The 24,425-nt window shown below is 41.3% G+C and overlaps 1 protein-coding gene across 3 annotated transcripts in view; it reads right to left on the bottom strand.

The window, feature by feature from the left end:
* Positions 1 to 5,872: 5,872 nt before the first annotated feature.
* Positions 5,873 to 24,425, bottom strand: part of zfhx4 (zinc finger homeobox 4) — a 72,766-nt gene continuing 54,213 nt past the window's right edge. For 2 of the 3 annotated variants that reach the window (XM_056738005.1, XM_056738004.1), the window contains exons 5-10: positions 20,920 to 21,036; positions 16,635 to 16,768; positions 16,004 to 16,204; positions 15,706 to 15,826; positions 10,380 to 15,584; positions 5,873 to 10,041 (exon numbers count right to left, since the gene is read on the bottom strand). In XM_056738005.1, coding sequence (XP_056593983.1) covers positions 8,600 to 10,041; positions 10,380 to 15,584; positions 15,706 to 15,826; positions 16,004 to 16,204; positions 16,635 to 16,768; positions 20,920 to 21,036 — 7,220 coding nt within the window. In that variant the 3' untranslated portion in view covers positions 5,873 to 8,599. The remainder of the gene's footprint in view (positions 10,042 to 10,379; positions 15,585 to 15,705; positions 15,827 to 16,003; positions 16,205 to 16,634; positions 16,769 to 20,919; positions 21,037 to 24,425) is intronic. The other variant, XM_056738006.1, reaches the window with a different exon arrangement.

Genomic DNA, 24,425 nt, shown 5'->3' with positions numbered 1-24,425 from the left:
TATATAGTGTTAAGACGAAAAGTATGAATAATTGTGTCTATTTAAAAATAGATTTTGTCCTGATATTTTTTATTATATTTTATATTAATTCTGTATCCACATCTTTGCTCATGGTTTGATACAAAACACAACATTGGGTTCACGATAGTATCGCAATCTAAATATTTATCTTGTTGTTGCACTAAATGGAACTTTAAACAACATAATTATTTTAAAACATTAAATTTCCTTTTTTTTTAAACATCCTTTTTTTGTGGTACGTACAGCTTACAACTTATATAACTGACAACATTGAAATCGAATAGGTCTGTGACTAAAGAATTAAGCTGAATTTTAAGAACACTTTAAAATAATTACTAAAAGCAAAAAAAACTTGAAAACGTGTTTGCAGTTCAACAAATTGGACCGACAGACGTCATATCAATATTTCAAATGGTATCTGCATTAATGCATGAAAGGATGGCAAAAGGTCCCTGCTGACTAATGACATCACTTGAGCTCAGCAAATCTGAACTTTCTGTGATTCCTTCATCCTACAGATCTGAGTCGCCCTCTTTGAGCGGTAAACAGGTTAGAGAGGAAAATGCTTGTAATCCAAGTTCCATGTTTGGAAATGAGAGGGGCTTTTGTGTAGCATCGGCGTGTGTGTGATGCTCTGCTTTGTAATTTACATATGGCTGTGCTCTTTGTAAATATGCAGAGAGAATTCAGCTCCGCCAGACAGACGCTGCCAAAACACACACAACGGCTCTCCTGGAACACAATGGTTGGCCCCTTGTTCAACATCTTTGCAATGAATAAATGAATAACATTGTGCCAGAAGAAGTCAGTAACATGCATGTGGCTGCTCCACGATGAGATGTGTAGAATCGGAAAACCAGACCGGGTGCTGACTATCAAAACAGCTTTTAATAAAATATTTACATCACTCCAAAATCAATCAATTGATACATAAATAACTTAAACTCAGAACAAAGAATTGATTCAGAATTTGTGATTTGAAATGTAAATGATAGAATTAATAGTTACATACCCACACATTGAAAGGGCCTGTGGTACCCGGCCACCTTTCCGTCACTAAGTATGATATTAGCTCTATTTCCGAAAACAACCCAGCGCACATAAAACTTCAAGCCTCTGCTTAAATACTTTTTAAAATATATTTCAAGCGTGATGAAAGATGACATGTTTACTGCGGTTACCATAGTGTTGTTTCCAGTGTAAGAAACAATTAAATACAAATATTGTATGGTGCAGTTTCAAACGCAATTCACTGTGGTCCCAGCGGTACGTTCTTTGGAAGAAAATTAAAAGAAGGATTTAGGTCTTTGTCTCACCTTCCTTCACAAAATCAAATCCAAACGACTTTACACTTATATTTAATGCTCTTAGCAGACACGGTTTTTACTAAAGAGACTTTCAAAGAGGCGCTGCCATTCCTTAAAATCAAAAACAGATTTGAAAAGTGCATTTTAGAAAGCAGTGACAGACAGCTGTAGGTTGAATAACATCTTAAAGGGACAGTTCACCTAAAACTTCAAACTCTTGTATGTCACTCAAACCAAATGACCTGTGAAAACCAAATGACCTTCCGTTGAAAAGCATGTGTGGGTTGGTGCATTTACATTTAGGCAAGAGTGATGACAACAAAAAGTGATGCCATACAATGGAAGTCAATGGAGGCCAATGTTGTTTGGCTATCAACATTCTACAGTCTACTTTCTCACAGAATAAAGAAGTTCAGACAGTACAGGTTTGGAATGACATGAGGGCGAAGAAATGATGAAAGAAGTTTTATTTTAGGGTGAACTATCCCTTTAAGAACTTTAAATAATATTGTGAGCAAACACTATTGTTTTTACTGTCGGTCATAACTTCTTACGATCAAATGTATTTCCTTAATGTGTATATATGATTTTTCTTAACTTTGATCTGTCTATATAAATCATTGTAAGTAGAGCGAAGCATAATCCAAGGGCTAAAAATCTGAATGTAATATTTGGCTTCAGCCACTAAGCAGATCTCTCATCCCAAACCCTCAATTGTAACATCACAAGCGGTGTTTGTAAACAAAGTTCTTAAAATAACATTAGCCAATATTCATTCCTAGTGGATGTTTATGTTGGACATTTGTTTTTGCATCATACAGACTATCTGTATAGTGTACAGATTTTGCATTCAAACAGACTTCGGGTTTGATGGATTTGATAAAGCATCTGCCATTTCAGCCCGCTAGAAGAAAGCGTTCCCGCCGCACAGCCGAAATCCCCACGACTATTTGTTGATTTAAGAAACATTAAAGCTAAAAGTTATAAAAGCCATTTTCCCATTCAGTGATCTTAAGAGCTCCGAACAGAAGGTGTACTTTGAGGTAGAAAATAAACGCAGTCTGAAGCAGAACACAGACGTTCTTATACAGAAACTAGATTTCTACATTCAGAGAGAAAGCAGAAACACTGATGCTTTCTTTTGTGATATCAAATCCGCAAAACTGAGCAGTGTTCTTTAAACATTGTCAATGCCTCAGGTGTTCAGCAATTCACAAGGTTTCTTCAGATGTATGGCCTCAACTAAAACGCATTGAACATCAGCCGAGAAATATTTTATTGTTTGCAAGAAGGAAATAAGACATTTCTCTGTGAGGGATGGTATCGTACAACAAGTTTTATCTGTCTTAAGCAATAGTGTCTCCCAACCTTCATCTCAAGCCATCAGGGAGGAGTGGTTTTCTGAGCATCGCGGAAAACAGAACAGAACAATCTCCCTGGAAAGTCCCAGCGGGTTCCAAACGGCATCTTATTTTGCAAGCATTTGTTTCAAAGGTATAGCTCTCTGGCTTATTTAGATATCTCCCAGCTCTCCTAACTCTCCCATTCCTTTGATATTTGTGTTGAGCACGTTGGCTACATGGATATAGAAAATGTGAGGAGATTGTTTGACTCACGGAATGGAATCATTTTTCCTTGTGTATTTATTTTCCATCACCCTTCATTTTCATTCCTTTACATTATGAACTGGAATTTTATGCATTGTATAAGTTTGAAGTCTTGACATTAAAGGAGGATGTTGGGAGTGAATGATGGGGTCTCTCTTGTTCCTTGCAAATCATTTTATATCGGTCTTCATGTTACAGAACATAGTTTAGATACAACTATCATACATCACAAAACCCAATAAAATTAAGAAATCAGGTTTTCTAGTCTTTCAAATGTATCCATTTTTAGTTTAAAACCTAAAAGCTCAACACCTGAAATCAAGGCACAAAGGCAATTATTAAGACCGACGATGAATGCAAAACTGGAATAAGGGAATTGATCTATGTCATAAATCCAGAATTGTTCTATTAATACAAGGCCTCTAAAGTCAGAGCAGCATAAATTATGAGCAATTTCGCCCGGAGAATGAACACACATCTGGTGGGGCTGCTCAGGTGCAGCGTGCTAAATGAAACACAGGTGTGTGAAACAGAGCAGGTTTATGAATCAAAGAAGAAACTCTAAAATAGCTCTTATGATCAGTGGTGAGAGCAAGAGAAAAGACAAAGGAAAGATTAAACCAACGTGGAAAAACCGAAGCCTGAAAAGCAAGCAATCCATAAAAATACATTTTTTCATCATTTGGGAGACTATCAATTTTTAAACTCAACTGAGATGTGTGCTTGTAAAAATACTTTTTTCCTGCAGGTCAAGTTCAATTTCTCAACGTTTTATATTGCATTATTCTGTTTTAAACAGAGTTGTAAGCTTTGTTATTGGATCTTTTGAATGATGATGAATTACATTTTTTTACACTCTTTTTATTTTAGTGACTTACAAATGAGCTAAATAATATTTGAAGTTCACCAGTTATAAATAAATTCATCTCTATCTGTGCCTTGACATTTTTGTGTGTCTCATGGGTAAACTTTTCGAAATTGAGATTTTTACGTTATCCGAAACCTAAATAAATAAGATTTGTATTGATATTAACCAATATCTGGCTGAAATACAACAGTTTAAAACTCAGGAATCAGAGAGTTCAAAAAATCGAAATATTGAGAAAATTGCCTTTGAAGTTGTTAATCAGAGGCACCGTGGCAGGACATCCATTTACAAAACTAAAGTTTTTACATCTTCAATGTAGAAAATGTACAAAGTATCTTCATGTAACATGGTATTTACTTAATATTCTAATGATTTTTGGTATAAAAGAAAATGAATCATTTTGAACCATACAAATGTATTTTTGTCTTTTACTAAAAATGTTCCCGATCTACTTAAGACTGGTTTGTGATCCAGGGTCACATATGTTGCTGTTGCTTCTCCAAATTGGCAATGTTATTATATGAGTCATGGCAAAGATAGTCTTGGAAAAATAAAGAACAATATAAAAACAAAGAAAATAACACAAATCTTTCAGCTAATGCATTTTCTTGGGATTGTAATGTTCAGAACAGTAAATTAGGCAAACGTGCAGTAATGATACATTCCCATGTGCAGAATTTAATTATAGTGGAATCTGTTTAAAATGAAAGACCTGAGTTCAGGGACCAAATAGAGGAATTAGTATTCCACACTTGGGATTGCAGTGGTGGGAGAGACAAAGATCCAATCACTTTTTATTCAGTTTACTGTCCCCAGACCTGACAAATGGTTTGAGAAAATATCAAGCATAAACGTGTCAATAAACATTAGCATACGACACATCTGCTCTGTATCATCTTTCTGACGGTATAAGTGTTGCCATTATGCAACAAACATCCCATTAAGGACAGATTTAATTATCTGTTAGGCTGATGCGATATTGAATTTCCAAGTATTTTAAGGAACCCTTCATGACAGATAAACATTCAAATAAATTGCAGAATATTCCAGCCGGTTAAGAAGTGACAGTAAAAGCCCTCCGATATCTAAAGAAATAACCCAGTAAAGACGATGATGATGTGTTATGAATCCCATTTACAAGAACAGGTGTCAAAACATCCCCGAGTGGTTGTGTACCTCTGCGGATTACCATCGGATGTCCTTTCTCACTTCAGAGGAAAACAAGAGCATGATTTGCAAAGACCACATAGCACAGGATACATACGGAACTACTGGGATAGGTTCCTGAGTCTTAAATGTCAGCAAACAACTGTGGAAAGATAGATGGAAGGTTTGGAAAGAGGGCAGAACTGGAATGCCTTTTGCTATTGTTCTCCCAAAGGTCAAACCCTATCCAATCACAGAATACTTTGACCCTCATGCTGTGGAAGAGTCAGACGCAGAAAAAATAACAGGAATAACATCCACATGTCCCTCAACACTGAGCTGCGAGAGATTTGTGGGAAACATCTGTTGGAATACAAAACAGATATAAGGACAAAAATGCAAACAATGATTTGGATGTGCTTGGTAAAACTAACCAAGTTGATTGAAGAGTAAAAAAAGTTGCATGGAGAGAAAATACATGGATTGATTTTTTCGTTCATTTACTTATATCAAGAGTATTTTTTGACTATGCTGAAAAGTTAAAACTTCAAGAACTCTCACGGCTAGATGATTTGCTCAGTAGATCTATGAATAATCCATTATATAGGCATTATCTGGTCCGTGGGAGAAGCTTAGACAAATACCTGCAGAAAGACTCTTACGTGTGACACTTCTAGCCATAATCCAACGCATGTGGCTAAAACCAGATTACAACCCAATAATATGTTAAGGCATACCATGTGAAATGAAAAATGTTCCGAGTATGGATTTAGGGATAATTTGACCTCCACCTCACTTGCAATGAGAGCTTGATATTAAAAAAAATGAAAAAGACTCTTGATTTATATAAAATGTTACGGTGAAACTGCACAATTTCAAAGGGAAACAGGAAGGAAGCAGGGACAGTGATGCCACGCCAAAAATTGGTTTGCAGATACAGTTTTTAATGTATCACAACAATGAGCAACAAACATACTTGATGAACTATTTCCAGAAGAAGTTGTTCAAATACCATCTACAATAAACGTCATTTCAACTATGACAACAGGTCTGTGACAAAATAAAAAAGTTTCAAAACCATGTTATTACCGTAATACGGTACAGCTGAGACCTCAAACATTACAGTAACAAAAACTAATGAGACTACTCTCTATATATAAAACATCAATAACATTTTTGGTTTAGTTTATTTAAAGTTTTAGCCATAGGGGCGTCTTTTTTTATTAAAACCATGGGGTGCATTTCCTATGTTACCCAGGCGTTGAAAGTACGTATTGTGTAGAGTATGATTACGTCTCGATCATCCCTTTGAAATCCAGAAGAACAATCCTAATATCAACCTTTAGAAGGCTGTCCTCCTATGCTTGACACGCTATCCATCCGTAGAAAGGTTTTTTGGCTGCTGTGCAGTTTATGTACAATTACATTATTGGACCGTCCTTTGTTTTTTGGGGATTTTTTTTTTCTTTCTTTTTGCTTTACCATTCCTTCGTGTGGGAAGCATTCTGGTTCAAGCCAACACTTTAGCGCACAGTGCCAGCTGACAGTTCAGTCTTTAAATGCTGTTCCACATTCAGGGAAAGGCAAAAGCTCAAAAGTTCAAAAAGCCTTTGGAATCAGGACAGTCGCTCATGTTTTGGACAGAGGCAGGATTGCACCTTAGGAGGCCAAGATGTCTCTTGAGAAACACAATCAAAAAGTGTCTTCAGGATTAAAATAAGCGTTAAAATATTACAAAAGAATCCAAATAAGAACATTAAAAATTCCACAAAAAAAAGAATTAAAAAGTGTAACATTTTACCTTTAACAAAAGAAATCACCTGTACAGCAATAAAAACTAAAAATGAAATGTTACTTAATTTCATCGTTTGAAACAATTTTTAAGCATGATTTGATTTAACCTGTCAAACAGTTGCATTACATGCTACTTGTTCATCTCAGAATAGGAATACCAAAAGCAATACATTTTTGCATTTCTTCATAATAATAAATTTGTACCATGCACAGCCAACTACGAATATGTACAACAGCTTAGCTTTCTTTGTTCACAAGCCTTTTACTTTCATACATTATGCCTTCTGTTACTTTGGAATGAATCACGTTTTCCTACTGTAGAAAACCGGAAAGTGATCCGTAAAAAAATTAAACACCCTTGACAGCGTTCACATTCTTTAAGTTACATAGCCGAAAACGAAACGAAGACAGTAAAGCAATGTAATTCATGAATCAGTCTAGTAGGAATCTGAAATGTATGGCAAGCGATAAAAAACGAAAATTAAAAGAAAACACACTCAAAAAAAAAAATGTACACAGTAGCAGCAAAACGTTGTAAGATAATACTTGTATCACTAAACAAGATGGAAAATGGTGACTTTACGAGAAGTGCCCAGAGAAAAATTGAAGAAATGGCCCATCCACTATATGGCAGTGTGTAATGGTAACACTATGTTCAGTCTTATAGGAAAAACAATAATTTCATTTGATAAAACAAAAGCTTTGCCCCGTTTTAAAGCAGCTTTGTTTTTTTTCACTTATTTTGTCCAACTTGCACTTTTACAGTTTACAGTATACAGTACTACTTTCATGGATGCACCAATTGAATGTCTCTGGATTGTTAGGTGTCAAAAGGTTTCTAACAATTGTGGACCAATCTGCTGCTGACCTACACACAAATAATAATTAAAACAAACCAACAAACAAACAAACAAACACCAAAAACTGATATCTATTAAATTAAGACATGGCCTACCAAAAAAAAAAGAGGAACAAAATAAGTGCACTATAGTCCAGACACAAGCAAGTACCGTAACAGTATAGCAATTCACAAATGAAAAATGTTCTATTCACATAATCTTCAAGAGAGTCTATCAAAACTAGAATTATTACCTCTTCAGAAAAGGGTGTGATGAGAGGTAAAAGAAAGAAGGTAAGAGTTGGCACAGATTATTAGTAGATTCTACAAGAAAAGGGGTGTTGTATATAAATACAGCTTGTGGCAATACAAACTGGCAAACACGGGAGCGTTCAACACATTTTACTTTACCGTTCTAAATTCCCTCAGTGGTAAAATTCATACTCGGGCAAACTAAAAGGATATGCGCGTTGTCCTGGAACAGTTATATTGTCTCTTGGTACACTACACACATCAAGGAAACGCCTCCAATAAAGCTTGACATGTTTTGGTAAAAGCCATTTATAAGCAGGCTTCGTTGCTGTTTCAACAAATGAGAAATGTTATGTTCTGACCTGAGAATTTAAAGCTACTGAATTACACCTAACTAAACTAAGAGAAATTCTCTTTGAAAGTTCTGGATCATTATCCCATACAGTACATGCTAGCATTTGGAAATCAATCCAGCGGAGGTGCAATTTGCTATCGTGAGAATTTTTGGCTTGAATCAAGCTCCAAAAGAACTTGTGAAAGTTTTCCTATTCCTTGTTTTTTTTTGTATACAATATAAGCTCAGTCAAGCATCTGCAACAGTTCTGTCCATAACAAAAATCAATCAATATCTTGCCAGCATATCAATATGGGAAAAACAATCCTGAGTCAATCTTTTGGTACTGTAACTTTTTGGGTTAGAGAAACTTTGGAACTGCGGTTAAAGTCTTTTTTTTTGTCTTTTAAGCAAGGGATCCGTTTTTCACTCCTACACACTGAACATATCCATTCTGATACTATTGAAATTGCCATCTAGGCCAGACGGTGTCTTAGCCTTCACTTCCAACGTGTTATCTAAGTCGTCCAGCTTCTGGCTTAACTCGCTGTCAGACTCGTCTGAACAACTTTCGGTGGGTAGTGAGGTTTGAACCCCTGAGGTGCTGCACGAAGTTGAGGTAACCGTTGAAGGCAAGGAAAGGGTAGGAGGAGAAGCAGATGGGCAGGAAGCAGCTTTCCTGGCTGAGGCCTGGAAAAGAATATTTGGCCAGGACTTCATGGACAAGTGAGAGAGATGAGGCAAGGTGTTATTTGAAGAAGCTGCAGACTGCGAGGTAGATGTGGTGTTAGGACAAGGGGAGCAGACTGAGTGAGGTAATAATCTAGCATGCTCTTTGGCATTTCTCATTGCTTGTTTGATTGTTTTCTCTTTGTGCACGCTGGACTGAAGGTGTTGGCCAAGTGCTTCGTTCCCACTGACGGACACCTTGCAGGCTACGCAGTTATACTTGCTCACTGCCTTACGAAGCACTGTCTCTTGCGGATCGATGAACGGGTGACCAAAGTAACAGAAAGACTTCTGATGGCGAGCCGCAGAGTCTTCGTCAGCGAAAATCATCTGGCACTTTCTACATATAAACTCGTGTTTGATGGACGGAACGATAAACGCATCTGGAAAGCCTGGACTTTTGGTATCTGTTTGGGCTTCTCCATTTGTGCTTTCTGTTGAAGAGCCTTTATCATCCTTGTTCTCGATAGCCTCTTTTGGTTTGACAGAGTTGCTATGCTGTGACTTCATAGAGGGGGGTTTCTGCTTGTGTTCGCTTTGCTTTTGCTGCTGCTTCTGTAAGGAATCCTGGAGGGACTGCTGGTACTGCTGAAGCAGGGCAGTTGGGGAAAGCCCCGCGATCGCCTGGGGCATAGCGGGACCATAGGGGAACAGATTCTCCATTCCACACAGAGGAGGGAAATATCCCCCCTGTACTCCGCCAGGAAGTTGGGGCGAGAAACACGACGCAAAGCCAGGGATGAAATAAGGCAAGAACTGTCCACCTAAGAAGGAGCCTGGGTCACCAGCGATGGCATTCTGAAGTGCTTGCAGTTGTGCTGAGTCCATCTGAGCCTCACTTCCCAATTTGCCAATCATCTGCGAGGACTTTTCCCTTTTCTTAACGATGGGGGTCTCGGGGCGGGCAGTGTTGGCTTCTTTGACCTTGGGCTTCTCAAACTTCTTGTCTTTCTCGGATTCTTTTATGTGCTGCTCAGTCTGATTTGCTGCCAAAGGAGAAGGAGCAAGAGGAAGTGCGGGGGGTGGAGGAGGAGGAGGAGGTGTCTGAAGAAGAGACTTGGTTGGGGTACTGCTGAGAGACATGGCAGGAGAAGGGGTGGCTGGAGTAGGGAACCCAAGCATGCCAGCACCAGGAGACGCTAAAGCTGAAATACAGTGGTATAGATAATATTGAAATATTTGACTGCAGAATCACTCCTAAACTATACAAGCAAAGATCTCTGATATTACTGTTATGGATCAAAACTGTCACAGGCTTGTTATATAAAAAAACGATTACAAATAATGACCAAGAAAAGAATAGCACATGCATGAAAGCAATGCAAATGTAGCAATCACACCCAAACTCCTCTGCAGTGAATGCATGCATTAATTATTTTTTTTAATCCATGTCACAGTCGTTAACAGCACAAGCTTGTGGGGCATTAAGTGCATAAATTATTCATGAAGTTGTACTACACTATATTTATTCATACTAACTCACCAGGTGTATTTGGTGGAAAACCTGGAAGCGAGGATGGCCCATTGACACCAGGAAGTAGTACTGGCGGGAGACCAGATATTCCCGGGTAGGCAGTTGGCAGGCTAAGGCCATGAAGTGCATTATTATCCACTGAGGGTTGCTGCTGGGCTGGCAAGTTGAGTATATCGGTTGCCTTCTTCAAACGGTCAAGTTCTTGTTGAGCCATAAGCTGGCGGACAGTGGTAGGTGCTAGATAGTCTTTTTCACGATCAACCTGGTTCCCCAGGGTTTCCTGCACCTTTGCTATGTGCTGCTTTGAGAATATATGGTCACGAATCGAAAGTCTGGCTGTATACTTCACTCTACATAATATACACTCAGGCCTGGGCCCATCTGGGGAACCTTGGCTTATCATGAATGGCTTTCCAATGTTTATTTTGAATTTCTTTTCCTTTGCACGGGCATTCTGGAACCAAACCTGCACAACACGTTTTGGGAGTCCTATTTCACTGCCCAGCATTTCACACTCTTGCATAGTAGGTGTGCGGTAGTCGCTGAAGCAAGCCTTGAGGACTTTAAGCTGTAGGTTGCTCATTTGGGTTCTAAAACGCTTGTGGCCCGGTCTCTCCCCGCCAGCGTGTGCAGACTTGAAGGGATTGGCAGCTCCAAACGGACTGGGAGAACTTGGATCTGCTAAACTTGAAGTTTCGCTCTTGTCTGCATTGTCTTCAAAGTCCTCTTCTCTGCAATAGAAGTAGTCACTGTCTTTGCCAGAGAAACTTTGCGATGGGCTAACCATGCTGAAAAGGAATCTGTCCTCATTTAGCTCCATAAGTTGTGCTTGGTTTGTTTTGTTCTCACTCATTTTCTCACTTCCATTAATTGTGAGATTCTCAACCTCATTATTGGTCTCGTCTCCAGTTGTAGCATCACTTACGGCCGTGTTAATTGAGGAGGTCTCATCAAAGTCAATTTTGCTGGCATCAAAAGAGGCCTCTGTGGAACTCATGTTAAGCCCATCAAGTTCATCACTGTTTTCTGTTTTTAGGCAAGATAAGTTCAATAGGTTTCTTAACGCCAGCTCAGACGTTTTGACTGGAGTGGAGGATGCGGTTGGAAGCTCACTATCATTCACCTCAGTCTTTGTGGCCATCTGTAAATAGTCTGAAAAATTGTGCTTTTGAGGGCTTTGACCTTCATCCTCTTGAGCCATCATTGGACTAGGAGGCAAACTAAAGCCTGCCTGTTTAGCCTCATGCCAGTGTCTTGAACGAATGTGACTATCTAAAGCTGACTTGGCCTTAAATAACGCCCTGCAGAATGGACACTTTTTGTGAGACTGGGAAGGCCCAAGTGCTCTAAATTGCCCTTTCCTCTCTCTAGCCCGGGTATTCTGAAACCAGACTTGGACGACTCTTTTCTTCAGCCCAACCTCATGAGCAATGTGATCTAACATTTTTCGTGTTGGGTTTGAATCAAGTAAGTACTTCTCATAGAGGATCTCGAGTTGCTCTGGAGTAATAGTAGTTCGGAGACGTTTATCTCTGTGCTGATCTTCACCACTGTTAATGCTATCTTTTTCATGAGAGCCATCATCTTTTTCCTCTAATTTGCGTTTCATGGCGTTAGAGCTAACAGTGGAGGCAAGGCCAGAGTTGCTTGGAGTTGGCATCTGCGACAGGGCTCCGGATAGGAGCTGACTAGTCATAAGGGGGTTATTGGGGTCAAAGATCATATAGGGCATATCCATTGGCCTTTCTAAAAACTGGGAGTGTAGGAATTGGTTTTGGGCTGCCAGAAAATGCATGTGCTGGTGCTCCTGCCAAAGTTCTACTGTTGGGAAAGCGATTTTGCACTGATCACAGTGGTACTGTAGCATCTGTGGGGGGAGGCTGTTGTTGAGTGAAGATAATGCGATGGACAGAGGACTTGAAGGAACAGCTGCAGACTGGGGCTGTGAATGGGGTCTTGATATTTGTGGTACTTTCTGTTGTGGGGGCTGTGGGGTCGAGGCCTTGGGAGATTTTAGATCAGTCGAGCTTTTGGGGTTTTGCAAAAGGGCATTTTCTCCAACCTTTGATTTTTCATGGAGAAGTTCAGGTTTTGGTGAGGTTTTCCCTACATCAGGTCGAGGTGATGGCATTAAGGGGGAGCTGGAGCCAGAGCTGCTTGCTGTTATAAAAGGTTGTCTTGATGGCTCTGTATGCTTTGTCATAATCTGCTCATTGTTCTCTGCTGATTCCTCAGAGTGATTTTCATCTCCAGCCTCATCGTCCTCATCTTTATAACATAGCTTTTTTTGGTGAGTAATAAGATCGAAAATTCGGGGGAAAATTACGTTGCATTTCTTACATTGGTACTGCATATTGTTGGTCCTGATGTATCGTTCATTTGTTAGTTCTTTCTTTTCAGTGTCTTTTGCATCGGCTTGGTTCTCGTAACTTTTTCGGGCCTTCTGTCGGGCGTTTTGAAACCACACCACAATCACTCTTGTCGGCAGGTTGAGAACAGTGGAGAGCTGCTCGATTTCATCATCCTTCGGGTAAGCGTTGGTATCAAAGAAGTCTTGGAGAACTCGTAGCTGATAATCAGTGAAACGTGTTCTTGATGACCTTTTGTTCGCCGTAGCATCAGTTCTGTAGTACTCCAGCATGTTTACTTGGGATTCAAGTCTGATATCTTCCAGTGTGGTCATGGGTGGAATGCTGAAATTGTAAGGGGAATCTTTACTCCTCTGACGCTCTTTGAAGAGAGTGTTGCGGAACCAGTGCTTTATGACCTTCTGTGGAAGGCCAGATTTGTCAGCCATTTCTTGAATCTGCTCTTCGTTGGGAGAGTTATTGATGTCAAAGTGAGCGCGGAGGACTTTCAGCTGATCGTCTGTGATTCTGGTGCGAGGACGCTTGAACTGAGACTGCCGCAGGAAGTTTGGATCTAGTCCCAGTTGTTGTTGACATAACTGTGTGAGGTCAGAAGATAAAGAGTCCATTGTTGGAAGCTGCAGTGCAAGCTGTGGGGGTAGCCCAGGGTGCTGCACTGATTGCATCATCAGTGGTGGGAACATTGGCATGTCGAGAGAAACAGGGAGCTGGACTTGAGGAGGTGCAGTGTGTTGTGGAGGTGGTGGGGGTGGAGGGGGAGGTGGTGGTTGTTGAAGAATCTGTAGAGGTGCAGGTGATGGTGTCTGTGACCTCCCCACTGATGTGGAAGCAGGGAGCGTAGTCACTGGAGCAGGAGGTGGGGGTGGTGGTGGAGTTTCTGGAGATGCTGGGTTTATGGGGTACAGCTTGTCATATGCGTCCCTGTACTGCTGGGCAAACTTCTCAAGCTCCACATAAGGAAAAAACTGGCCATGCACATGTTCCTGATGGCTTTTAAGAATGAGTATGTTGGAGAACAATTTCCCACAAACTCCACATTCTAGTTTTTCAGTCAGTCCTTCCTCTCTGTTCTTTTTCTGGCTTTTCTGTCTGTTCTCATTGTACTGAATTACCAGTTCGAAGCCAAAGTTTTCAAGTAGTGCCTTGGCCACATTACCTCTTGCTCCTGAGATGATGCGTGGTGGAGGAATTAGAGGTTCTGAAAATGTAGGCTTTTTGGAATCTTTATTCTCTTTTGTGCTATCTCCATCAGTAGCTAAATCCTGCTTTGCTTTGCTCTCATGTTTCTCTAAATGTTCCTCAGCATCTTTAGACATTTGAATCTCAGATAGAGCCATGTGGTTGGACTCAGTTTTAGGCCTATGGCTCAGCTGCTGTGCTTTTTGCTGCATCTGAGACTGGGAGGCCTGGTGCTGGGCTTGCTGCTGTGAGAGCTGAAGCTGCTGCTGTTGGCCCAGTTGGTGTTGTTGCTGCATCTGTTGCTTCAGATCTTCTAGGAACGATCCTGTCATGCCAGGCATCCCGAATGCAGCTGAATGCAATGCAAGCTCAGGGCTAATGTTAAATTCAGCACCGGGAATGTAGAAGGGAAATAGAAACTGGGGCTGCTGAAACTGCATCAGGGCGTCTGGTGTCATTGGGAAGTGGGGGAAAAAAGCTGGATTCAAAAACTGTGGCTGAAAGAAAGCAGCTTGCTGCTGAAGCTCATGCTGGAGTTGCATTTGAAGCTGTGCTTGTGACTGAGCTGATGGGTGCGCGGGCTGCACAGAGATGTGATCAGTAGTTTGCTTCATGGTAACTTCTTTGGCATCTACAGTGTTTTCTTTGTTGGAGGATCCTTGTGCACCTGCAGAATCTGTGTTTCCCTGATTGAGTGGAACGGGGCTTCTAGCTGAAGTACTTCCACTGCTCCCACCGCCAGTACTGCTGCTAGACTCCATTTTGGCTGTTCGGGCTTTTGTCTGATGAAGCACAGACCTCATGTGGATCTCCAGGGTTGAGCTTTGGCTATAAGCAACGTTACATGTATTGCATTTGTATGGTTTGTTGTCAACATTGTTGCTGGTCTCCTGGGGAACTGGGCTTGAGGCTTCTTGGATCACTTTCTTTAGCTTATGTAAATGTGAGACAGAATTGTAGTGAACGAGAAGAATGTTCTTTTGGGTGAAGGACTCTTTGCATACTGTGCATTTGTATGGACGTGAGGGGTCTAAAAACTTCTCCATTGTAAAATTTGGACCTTTCCTAAAGGGCAAGGTACGCTTTGGCTCTGAACCCATGTCATCAAGCAAGGAGCTGCTATCACTTCCAGTGGGACTGGCCTTTCCTTCTTGGTCAAGCTCATCCTCTTTGTCTAGTTCGTTTTCAAAGGCATGTGCCTCTTCCAGAGCCCTCATCTCACTCTCAACAATGTCGCCGTTTAGAGGCAGGCTCCCACAGAGCTGTTGGACTTCGGCCTCACTTAGCTCTGGGTGACCGGTCTCCAGATGTTTCCGAAGAGCAAGGAATGTCCTGAAGCTGCGCTGGCAGAGGCTGCACATTGTGGCTGCACGAATGGCGTGGTATTGGGAATGTATCTCAAGCTTCTGCATCGTCTTGAAAGCCAGGCTGCAATGGTTGCAGCGGTATTTGTAGACATGGCGATCGGAAACTGAGAGCTGCTGCCGCTTCTGCTGATCGCTAAGATGCTCCTGCAGGGAATCTGGGCTCTTCCTGTCTTGACTGCTAGCCTTCTTCCAGTCAGGGCCATCAATAGCTTCCTTGGGTGGCTTGAGCTCCTCATTGTTACGTTCAGCTTCATTTTTGTCTTGGCCTGTGCTGGTTTTCGTATCCTTAGAGCCGATTCCTGTTAAAAAAAGAGCAGAGATTTTAGATTTGTTCAACAGGATTTTTATGATATATTTTGAGGAATTCTTTAACCCAGTCCATACAATTTAGTGGACACTGTGGCTGCATAATGTGCTTACCCATGGGTTTTCCAGCTCCCTCTGGGATAACAGTTGAACAATCCATCAAAGATGGGACTTTGTCTTGTGATGATACAGACAACAGGGAATTATTGGGCACTGAAACATCTGGACCCGCAACCTGAAAAAACAACATATCAGTCCTTTATTAAAACAGACATATATAGACCAAAAACACTACATTTAATTTGATGGAGAAGAGCATGTTAAGTGCTTGGAAAATGCTTCGAAAAGCTACGTTCTAAGCTTTTTTATATACTTAATTAAAAGAAATAAGAAGTATTTATGCAGTACATACCGTCATAAGCAACTTCTCCACACAATCTGGGGCCACACTGTGGAGGTGAGTGAGATGCAGCTGCAAGTGAATCTTGTTACTGAGGACATCCTGACACAGTGGGCAGCTGATGATCGGCTGCATGGAATGCTGGGACATGATGTGCAACTGTAAACGGTTCGCATCATTGTTACTGTAATTACAGTACGGGCACTGCTGCACCTGAAAGAATAAAGTTGATCAAAAATTTGCCATACTTTATAGCACTGCTGTTAACTATCACATGAGTGACTGTGCTGTAAATGACAAGATAGTCCACAAGGGAAATTAACCAAATTCCAAACAAATCAAGTAGGACTCCTTATAATGTCTTTCCAACCTAATTTCCTCTAATCCACCGAGTTCTTCATTTCAAGTGACTTAATTTACAAAGCATGAATGGCTGGAATTTCTAATCACAAGATTACAAAGGATGTGGACGTAAACCATTCCAGACTATGCTTAATCCTCATTACATGGTGTACGGTTAAACTGAAAAGTCTCACTGCCGTCTTGATGGAATGGCATTTTAATATAACACAAAAGAGAATTCTACTAATACACAAATGGATACAATCTGTCCCATTTTTGAAAACAGATCAATGTAACTAACCTGTTCATTGGACAGCGTCTGGTCATCAGCTGATTTAGGCCTCTTGGGTGGAGTGTCATTTTCTTTTTCCTGCTGAAGCGACCGCTTGCCTGCTGTAGCAGTCCCAAGGGTTTCCTTAGCCAGTGTATTAATTCCTGTGAATAAACAGATAAGATATCTTCTGTCACAAGCTTATTCTGGACTCCTGATACTGAGAATCTACTTAGGGGTATAATGACCCTCACTTTAATAAGAAGTCACATTTAGGTAGCATGAGCTTATTGGGAATGTAGATCTCACAAAAGGTTATTGGGGTGACACAAAATTTCACAAAAAAAGTAGAACTAAACTGAATTGCAATGCATGTAAAATGCACATATTGATATTGAGCAGGAACACTAGAGAACGCAACAAAAATCTATATTCACCAAGCAATTTCTGCTATGAAGATATTCGTAAAATAAATCAAGGTCTGAATTCATTGTTATTGCATTGCAGGTCAGAGTACCATTATGCAGTTCATTTGGGGGTATAGACAGCCAAATCACCTTCTCCCGCACCGCCCTGAATATCCATGCCTCATATTCTGTATTAAAGGGGGGTTGCCATGTTATTTCCATTTCAGCTGAGCTCAATTCAGCAAATCAGCCCCCAGTTGTATTTAGAGTATGCTGCACAGAGTGATAAATCTTTCATTACCCCTGTATCCTCAGATACAGACAGTGTCCCAGCCTCCTCAGTCAATGCAATTTATCCTCTCGCTGCATATGCTGCACACAAAGAAACCTTGCTCGCTCTTCTTCATTCTAATCTGGTCACTCTAGGCTAAATGTGTGTATTACTTTTATGAATCAAAGCTTAGCAAGGCAGGCATTGACAATGGATGGAGGAAAAAGATGTTATTATAAAAAATGTATTTTGTTCTGCTCACTTGTTTAAAATGTGTTTCAATACCTGCCGCACGCTCATGCATGTTAATTCTTTGCATCACAAGGACTTCTGCTTATTTTATTGCGGTCTAACATATCAGCAGCCTGACATATTAGCCTGCCAAAGAAAGTGACACGGGAGGAGTAAAAACCACAAGGGCGCGATACGAATTTCCAAGAGCATCAGAGTACGGTCTGCAGTCTCAAATAGCTAGGTAATCTTTTTTCTCTCCCGGCCTTGATTTCCCCCCGCTGTGTTGGGGGGGATGTCACATGCATTTCATGACAAACAGAAAACCTCATTTGCGAGGCTCCCCAATCTCATTGCTGTACCGCGCCGTCTGACCTTTTTTCCTCTCTCCTGTTTATTATGAGGATTTCTAATTTTAACTTTCAATTTTCGCCATCTTCCAGTCAATCTGCAACTAAATTATTTCCCGGGTGAGAAGGCGACTCCTGGACAGGCGGGTGCAAATATATTTTACAATGCAATGAGGCCCGTGCATTGATTGCCATCATGTTGAATGTAAATGTATGGGGGCTGCTAATCTTCTCGACACGAGTGTCCATCCTTATGATGTATTTTCCTAATCAAACCTCTGCTTTCATAAACATTTAAAGGACATTGCAGATGGACACAATACTATTAGAGGGAAAATCGAAGCAAGAAAAGCCGTCCCATGTCTCCAAACACATGCCGTTCCTAAACGCCGCTTAAAAGACTATTTAAATCTTTACAGTAAATACAATAAAAAATGAAAATACCTCCACACAATAGCTTTTATCTTCCTGTGGAATTGTGTCTGGCCTCAATGGCTAGGTTCTTTGTGTATTCTGTACCTCATACTAAATGAAACTGCCCTTTTCTTTGTCTTCAAACACACACAGGCACGCACACGGCGCAATGAAGCAATAGAGAAAATAATTTTGACACCGCAGCCCCCCCCCTTTCCATCCGAATGACAAATGTCTTCGAGAAGCAGGAGCTTGCTTGATTAGATAAATCAAAAAGTGATTTATGACATTCAAGCTGTTTGCATTACATGGAGCAGAGCTGCGGACCGGCCACCCATCTTTATTTACAACTGTCAATATCTGTTTTTTTTTTAAATCATGCAACCTGCGCTTCTTTAAACACCTCTGATAATTCAACCAAACTGTTTTTCAAAAGAAGAAACTATAGATATCTAATCTTCCTCTCGGAAAGGCTCGTGTCAATATTTAACGTGAGGTTTTCTCCATTCCATGGTCTCCGGATGACATTACACAACGACCCTTATACACACGAAACACAAGTTGTGGATGTCTTCGACATGTAAACCGTCAGTTTGTACTTTTATAAAAAGCAATATTATTTCGCAAATTCTTTCCCCTGCAAACGCCAATTACACAGGGCTCGCCCGATAAAGGCATCATAAATTTACTATTCAATTTACTGGTCTCCAGTCCAGCCGGTCTGGCCGAGGTGACAGGACAATAAATAAAGCTGGGCCCTGGGACGCTCCGAGAACCTTAGTGATTTACAAGGACACGAGGTTAAGGTTACGCATTAGTGTGACCTACAGTTCAGCAGATAACATTAGAATAGCACACTGTGAATTCTCCGCCTGCACACTGGAGCCCAGCGTTCTGCTCTCACACACTGCATCCGAGTCCATCTGCTTTATCATCTCGCCTCAGACGAGGCGTAAACCGACGGATGTCGTATTTGGCAAATCATACAGGTCTCTCTGAATTGATTTAGTCAGTAGCAGAACTCATAGCTCTAGGCCTTCAATGAAATATGCAAATACTTTTAATTTATTTTAATTTAATATCTAGATAGACAGCAATGGAAAAATGCTCATTTCAACACGCAAATAATGCAAATGCTCACGTTTAATATGCAGCATTCGCTTGCATTTTATTTCAATCGGCTGCATTCTTTTAAATCGCACGTGAACAATGCTTTAATTTCCTTGCTAATTTACGGGCAGGTGAGCGTAAAACGTTCTTAGCAATAATGATAGCTGATGTTCATCTTTGCTGTGTTTACTAAATCTATTACCCTAAAGCAAATACCCTGGCAAGCTTCCATGTTACATCTGAACAGAGAACAAAATAATCAGGAGTTGATGCAGATTAGGACATTTGCATGGAAAATGCTATTTGGATAATAATTCTTCCACAGTGACAGTAAAATAAAAGGAAATGGCAAATGAGGACTGTTTCGAGAGATTCTCCCTGTACAGATGAACTACAAAAACACTGCATATCTCGTAATCTACAATAAACTTTAATAAGCGGTGGCATGGCGTTCTATTTTCAACACCACATTCGAGATTTCGTTTTTTTATAAAGATATTTAACATATGGGTTTAACAGAGCAAGCATTAAAATCCATTCTAACCCTTTCGATGGAAGCAATGGATTTCTAAAATCAAAACAACCATCACTGGATATTTTGTAATCCCAATAGATGTAGCCTTAAAAAGAAAAAAAAGTGAACATACATTTTCACACCACACCGGTTTCAGTAATATCTGCAGCCCGGCCACAGCATTAAATGACGCTGCATGTAATAGTTCATGTAAATGCATTGAGTGCGAGCTGCCTCAGACGGGCCTGTCATGGTTATATGGATAAAAGATAAACGACTGGCTAAACTAATAGGCTCTGTCCTGTTTCAGCATTTCCTCTGCTCCATTGAACCCAACATTATGTAGCTAGGTATTGGGTGCATGGAAAGACGTCTAATGTAATATTCATTTCCACCATATATTTCCATCTCATACATAAAAAAGCACATATGAATTCTTATTTGGCAAATCAAATACAACAGAGCCTTAGGTAGTGATGCCAGATGCTAGCTCCAGGGGCTGTTTCCTGATCTCAACACGACGCTGTTTTGTAAGGATTGTTGCCCTTGCTAATGTGTTACCAGTCGTATCTGCAGTCATTCTACCTCCGATAGGCGGTGCCTAGTACGTTGGGGGGGGAAACACACAGGGAAAGGGTCGCGAGCGTGCAATTTTTAAAAGAAAAAAACTCAAGCGCCATCTAATCCTGTGCTTACACAAAATTAATATGTCATCAGAGGAATCGCAAGAACAGCAAAGATTAATGAAAGGCGCTTAGAAATTACAAGCACGCAAACTGATTTGATTAAAAAATAATCTTGGTGGTCATTGTGGAATATTCTTTGCCTTATCCACATCTCTGCCATCAGATGGCTATGATTAAAATGGGTCACTGGGAGGCTGCCGAGAGAATTCACATGCAACCCACACATGCAGCTTTTAATGCAAGAGAAATAAAGGTGAGAAAAACAAAAATGTGTGTCACAAAGAGGCTTGGAGAGAGGATACCGGGAAAAAGACCAAAACTAAAGGTCTTACTAGAGTCCTTCTCAGTCGTCTTGCCCTCTATGGCGTCCCTCCCGCTCGAGTCTTTGTCCTCGGCCACGGCCAATGAGGATGCTCGTGGGGATTCCTCGCTGTCTTCGCTTGGTTCTTCTAAAATTGAACACAGGAAGGGCATTCGGTTACCCACTGGAGCTTAGTGCGAATCATCTTTGAACCCAAGATATGCCACAGATGACCAGCACCTCAACAGTTTAACACCGGCGTGCATGTCGAGATCATGGGTGTGCGTCTGGTTTCACACCCCAGGACGTTCTGAAATATGAATCGTCTTCTGGGGTCCACATTACAACCTTCCCCAGATTGTTAGCGCCGGGCAGATTACATGGAAATTTTTCCGTAGGCTCAACCTCACCCCCCCCCCGCCCGTGTTTAATAATTCTGTGTATCTTTGCAGCACTGCCAGTGGATTAATCTGTTTATGCTGTTAGGTGATAGGTTGAGGCCATGTGCCTCTAATCCCTGAAAGGCCTACAGTTCGCTTTCATCCAGAGAGCATTTGTCTCTCACTGTGCTGATGTCACATTTTAATGAATTTTTAGCAGGCTGAGTAATGCCAGATAACCACTCCTGTCTCTCTCCCTCCGCCCCATGCAGCTTCCATCACATGGCACGCGACAGGGGGAAGAAAGAGAGAGACGGAATGGGCCGAGGACGCGAGAGGGGGAGAAATAAACATATTTTGGAAGACCCCGCGAGAAATGAAATAAATTAGGACGGCGTAAGGCAGGAAAATGGCGTTCAAAGTGCTGCGCTCATCCATTTTATAAAACCTTAATAACCATATAAATTGACCACGGGGAGGCGAAGAGGTCACCGGCACATTTGCATACAATCACTCAAGTCATTGTTTGGTAAGCAGAGGGGCCCGGGCTCTGCGGATACATGATATAATTAACCCCTTAAAAATCCCCACACAGCGCTGGCACCGACGTTTTAAGTGCAATACATTAAGTGGAAATTATATACAGCATGAAATTTTCATGGCAGATGCTGAGAGTGATTGAAAGGCAAAATCGCGCTGCACTCTAGTCCTGATGTTTTATTAATAATATTCTGACAACGGGATGAAATATCTCCTGTCACTGCTGGCAGCCGGCTGCAAAAATTGCTATTTTGGCGCACACGCGGTGACGGTGTGCTCTAATACGTCCCGCAACAAAGGCGCTGTGTGTGTATGTGTATATGTAAGATAGCTGGGGGTCTTTTTAGATGTGCATGCTGCATTTCTGAAGGAAACAAGAAAGCTGATGCATGTGTGTGTGTGTTTCACATACAAATATTTGTACGCATTTCTATACATTAAATTACTTAGTCAAACATGCACAGTGATTCATTAAAACAGTCAAATGCTTTTTAGAATAAGCACACAAGCAGTAGGGTCAGTGCTCCTCAGTCATTATAGTAAGACAGGCAGTTAAAGCAACGCTAGGGGTGAAAGAGGGTGTGGGGTGTGTGGGAAGGGGGTGTTTGGGGGCAGAAGGGGGTGTTTTGGGGCAGAAAGGGTCTGGACGAAGGTTGTGTTTGAGCTTAAGCCAGTGTCAATGTAGAGGGCTAATAAGAAAGAGAGAGAGTGCTTAGCCTCAGTAGGCAGATGAGAATCTGCGTGACTTAGGCGGGGGGGTGGGGGTTGAGGACCAGCTGGAGGTCTGTGATCATGACCAGATTTCAGGACGGTTAATAAAGGAGACACACACACACAAACACAACAGCACAATGTCACACCCTAAGGGCATGAGGGCAAACCCGCGGCCCCCTCGCCCCTCCTCCTCAAGCACCCGTCCACAACGTGAGCTGCTCTCCTCAGCCGGCTAGATTTACCGACGCGGTCCCCCTCGCTGGGAAAAGAAGTGTCAGAGTGCTAGTGACCGTCTCTACCTTGAGGGGGCATCAAATTTTTAAGGCGATCGTGGAATGTATTAATAAAACATAAGAGTGTCACCAAAAAGAAAAGGACGAATTATGAAGGTAGTAACATAAGGAATAAGGGAGGAAAAAAAGACGGGCTGCTATCATCTGGGTCTCATCAGACGGCATTTTTTCCTTTCCTTCCACTGTCCCTCTCTCCCTCGTCTGTAAGTAGGGTGTTCTGCACTTTTTCTGGTATGCATTTCATGAGCGAGAGATACTCCCAGACATGCTTTCCTATAGATCACAGCGGTGTCTGCACTGTGCCTGACCCTGGCAATGTTTGAGTAATCTGAATGCTTTACAGAGGCAATGTGTCAGCAACATTGGAGCGGGACGGGGGGCGGGACGGGACGGGGAATCTCTGCCCATCAAACTTAATCGCAAACAGCAGAGTCGTAGACAACTTTACTGCCCCCGCCGTCTCTTTCAAGTGAACCTGCAAACACATCAACCACACATCTCCGATGGCTTGCCGTTCAACAGTCTAAACGTCCCGCAAGACACGTTCTGATGCGGAGCTCGGGGGTCAAGCAGGCGTCACAATTATCGCTGTGTTTTGACCCGTTTACAACTACGGAAACTAGTGCATTGTTGTTTTCACATGTAAAGATAGAGGAAAGTGCAGATTTATAAATGTATACATGTGATGCCGGACACTTTTCTTCAATACAAACTGGTAGCGAAAGAATAATAATGGATATGGAGTGTGGGTTGCTCTCTTAACACCTCAGTCTGGTCATTATCTGGCTGGTATACGCCTGCCGCACACGCCGAAGGATACCCCAAAAAGGATTGGGCTCATTAAAATGTGTCCCCCACCTGCACTATGATCACACGGTTTATTTATGTCTCTGAACAAAACAGCAAAAGCAAGTCCTGTTATTGAGGTAAGGCTATGTGTTAAGAACGAATGTTTTATAAAAATCCTAAATATTATTACCAATAATATTTAGTATACCATACGTTTTTTGTTTTTTTCACTCCGTCTAAAAAAACACAATCTGCTTGCAATTATAATTTCAGTCTCCTCTTGTTGAGGTGTAAGGAACACTAATTTCCCACAACGCCACAGGTTGGACCAAAGCGGCCCACGCTTTTCATGATGTCACATTCTTTCCCCCCATGGTTTTCATTTGGGTCACTCTTTTTAAACGAATCTTTGAAACTCTAAACCCTGTACTACTTTGTTAAGGGCCAGTTGTAATACTTTTAGGATAATAAGCTTTACTGACTTGTTGATCCACCGTCCCCCAACCCAAATCTTTTTCTCCCCTCTCTTTCTCTTTTGCGCCCTCTTTTTCCAAATTTCAGTGTATTTAACAAGCATTTAGATCTTAACCAGATGCCGTTAATGTACCATGTCTAAAATACTAAACATCCACGCAGGGATCAGGCCCGTTTCCCTATGTCCCTCTGATGCTGGGAGCAGACCTCGGAGAGACACAAAAGCTGCCCGGCACATACAGACATGCTCAGCTGCTGTGGCTGTATCTTCAAAGTGCCCTGCGGGTAACCTGGAATACAGACAAATTTCCTCCAATATTCTTAATATTGGTTTAAGAATAAACCCT

Source organism: Triplophysa dalaica, chromosome 23, assembly GCF_015846415.1.
Source record: "Triplophysa dalaica isolate WHDGS20190420 chromosome 23, ASM1584641v1, whole genome shotgun sequence".
Taxonomy (NCBI): domain Eukaryota; kingdom Metazoa; phylum Chordata; class Actinopteri; order Cypriniformes; family Nemacheilidae; genus Triplophysa; species Triplophysa dalaica.
The sequence above is the reverse complement of the archived record's forward strand: the minus strand, read 5'-3'. Positions and strand labels throughout refer to the sequence as shown.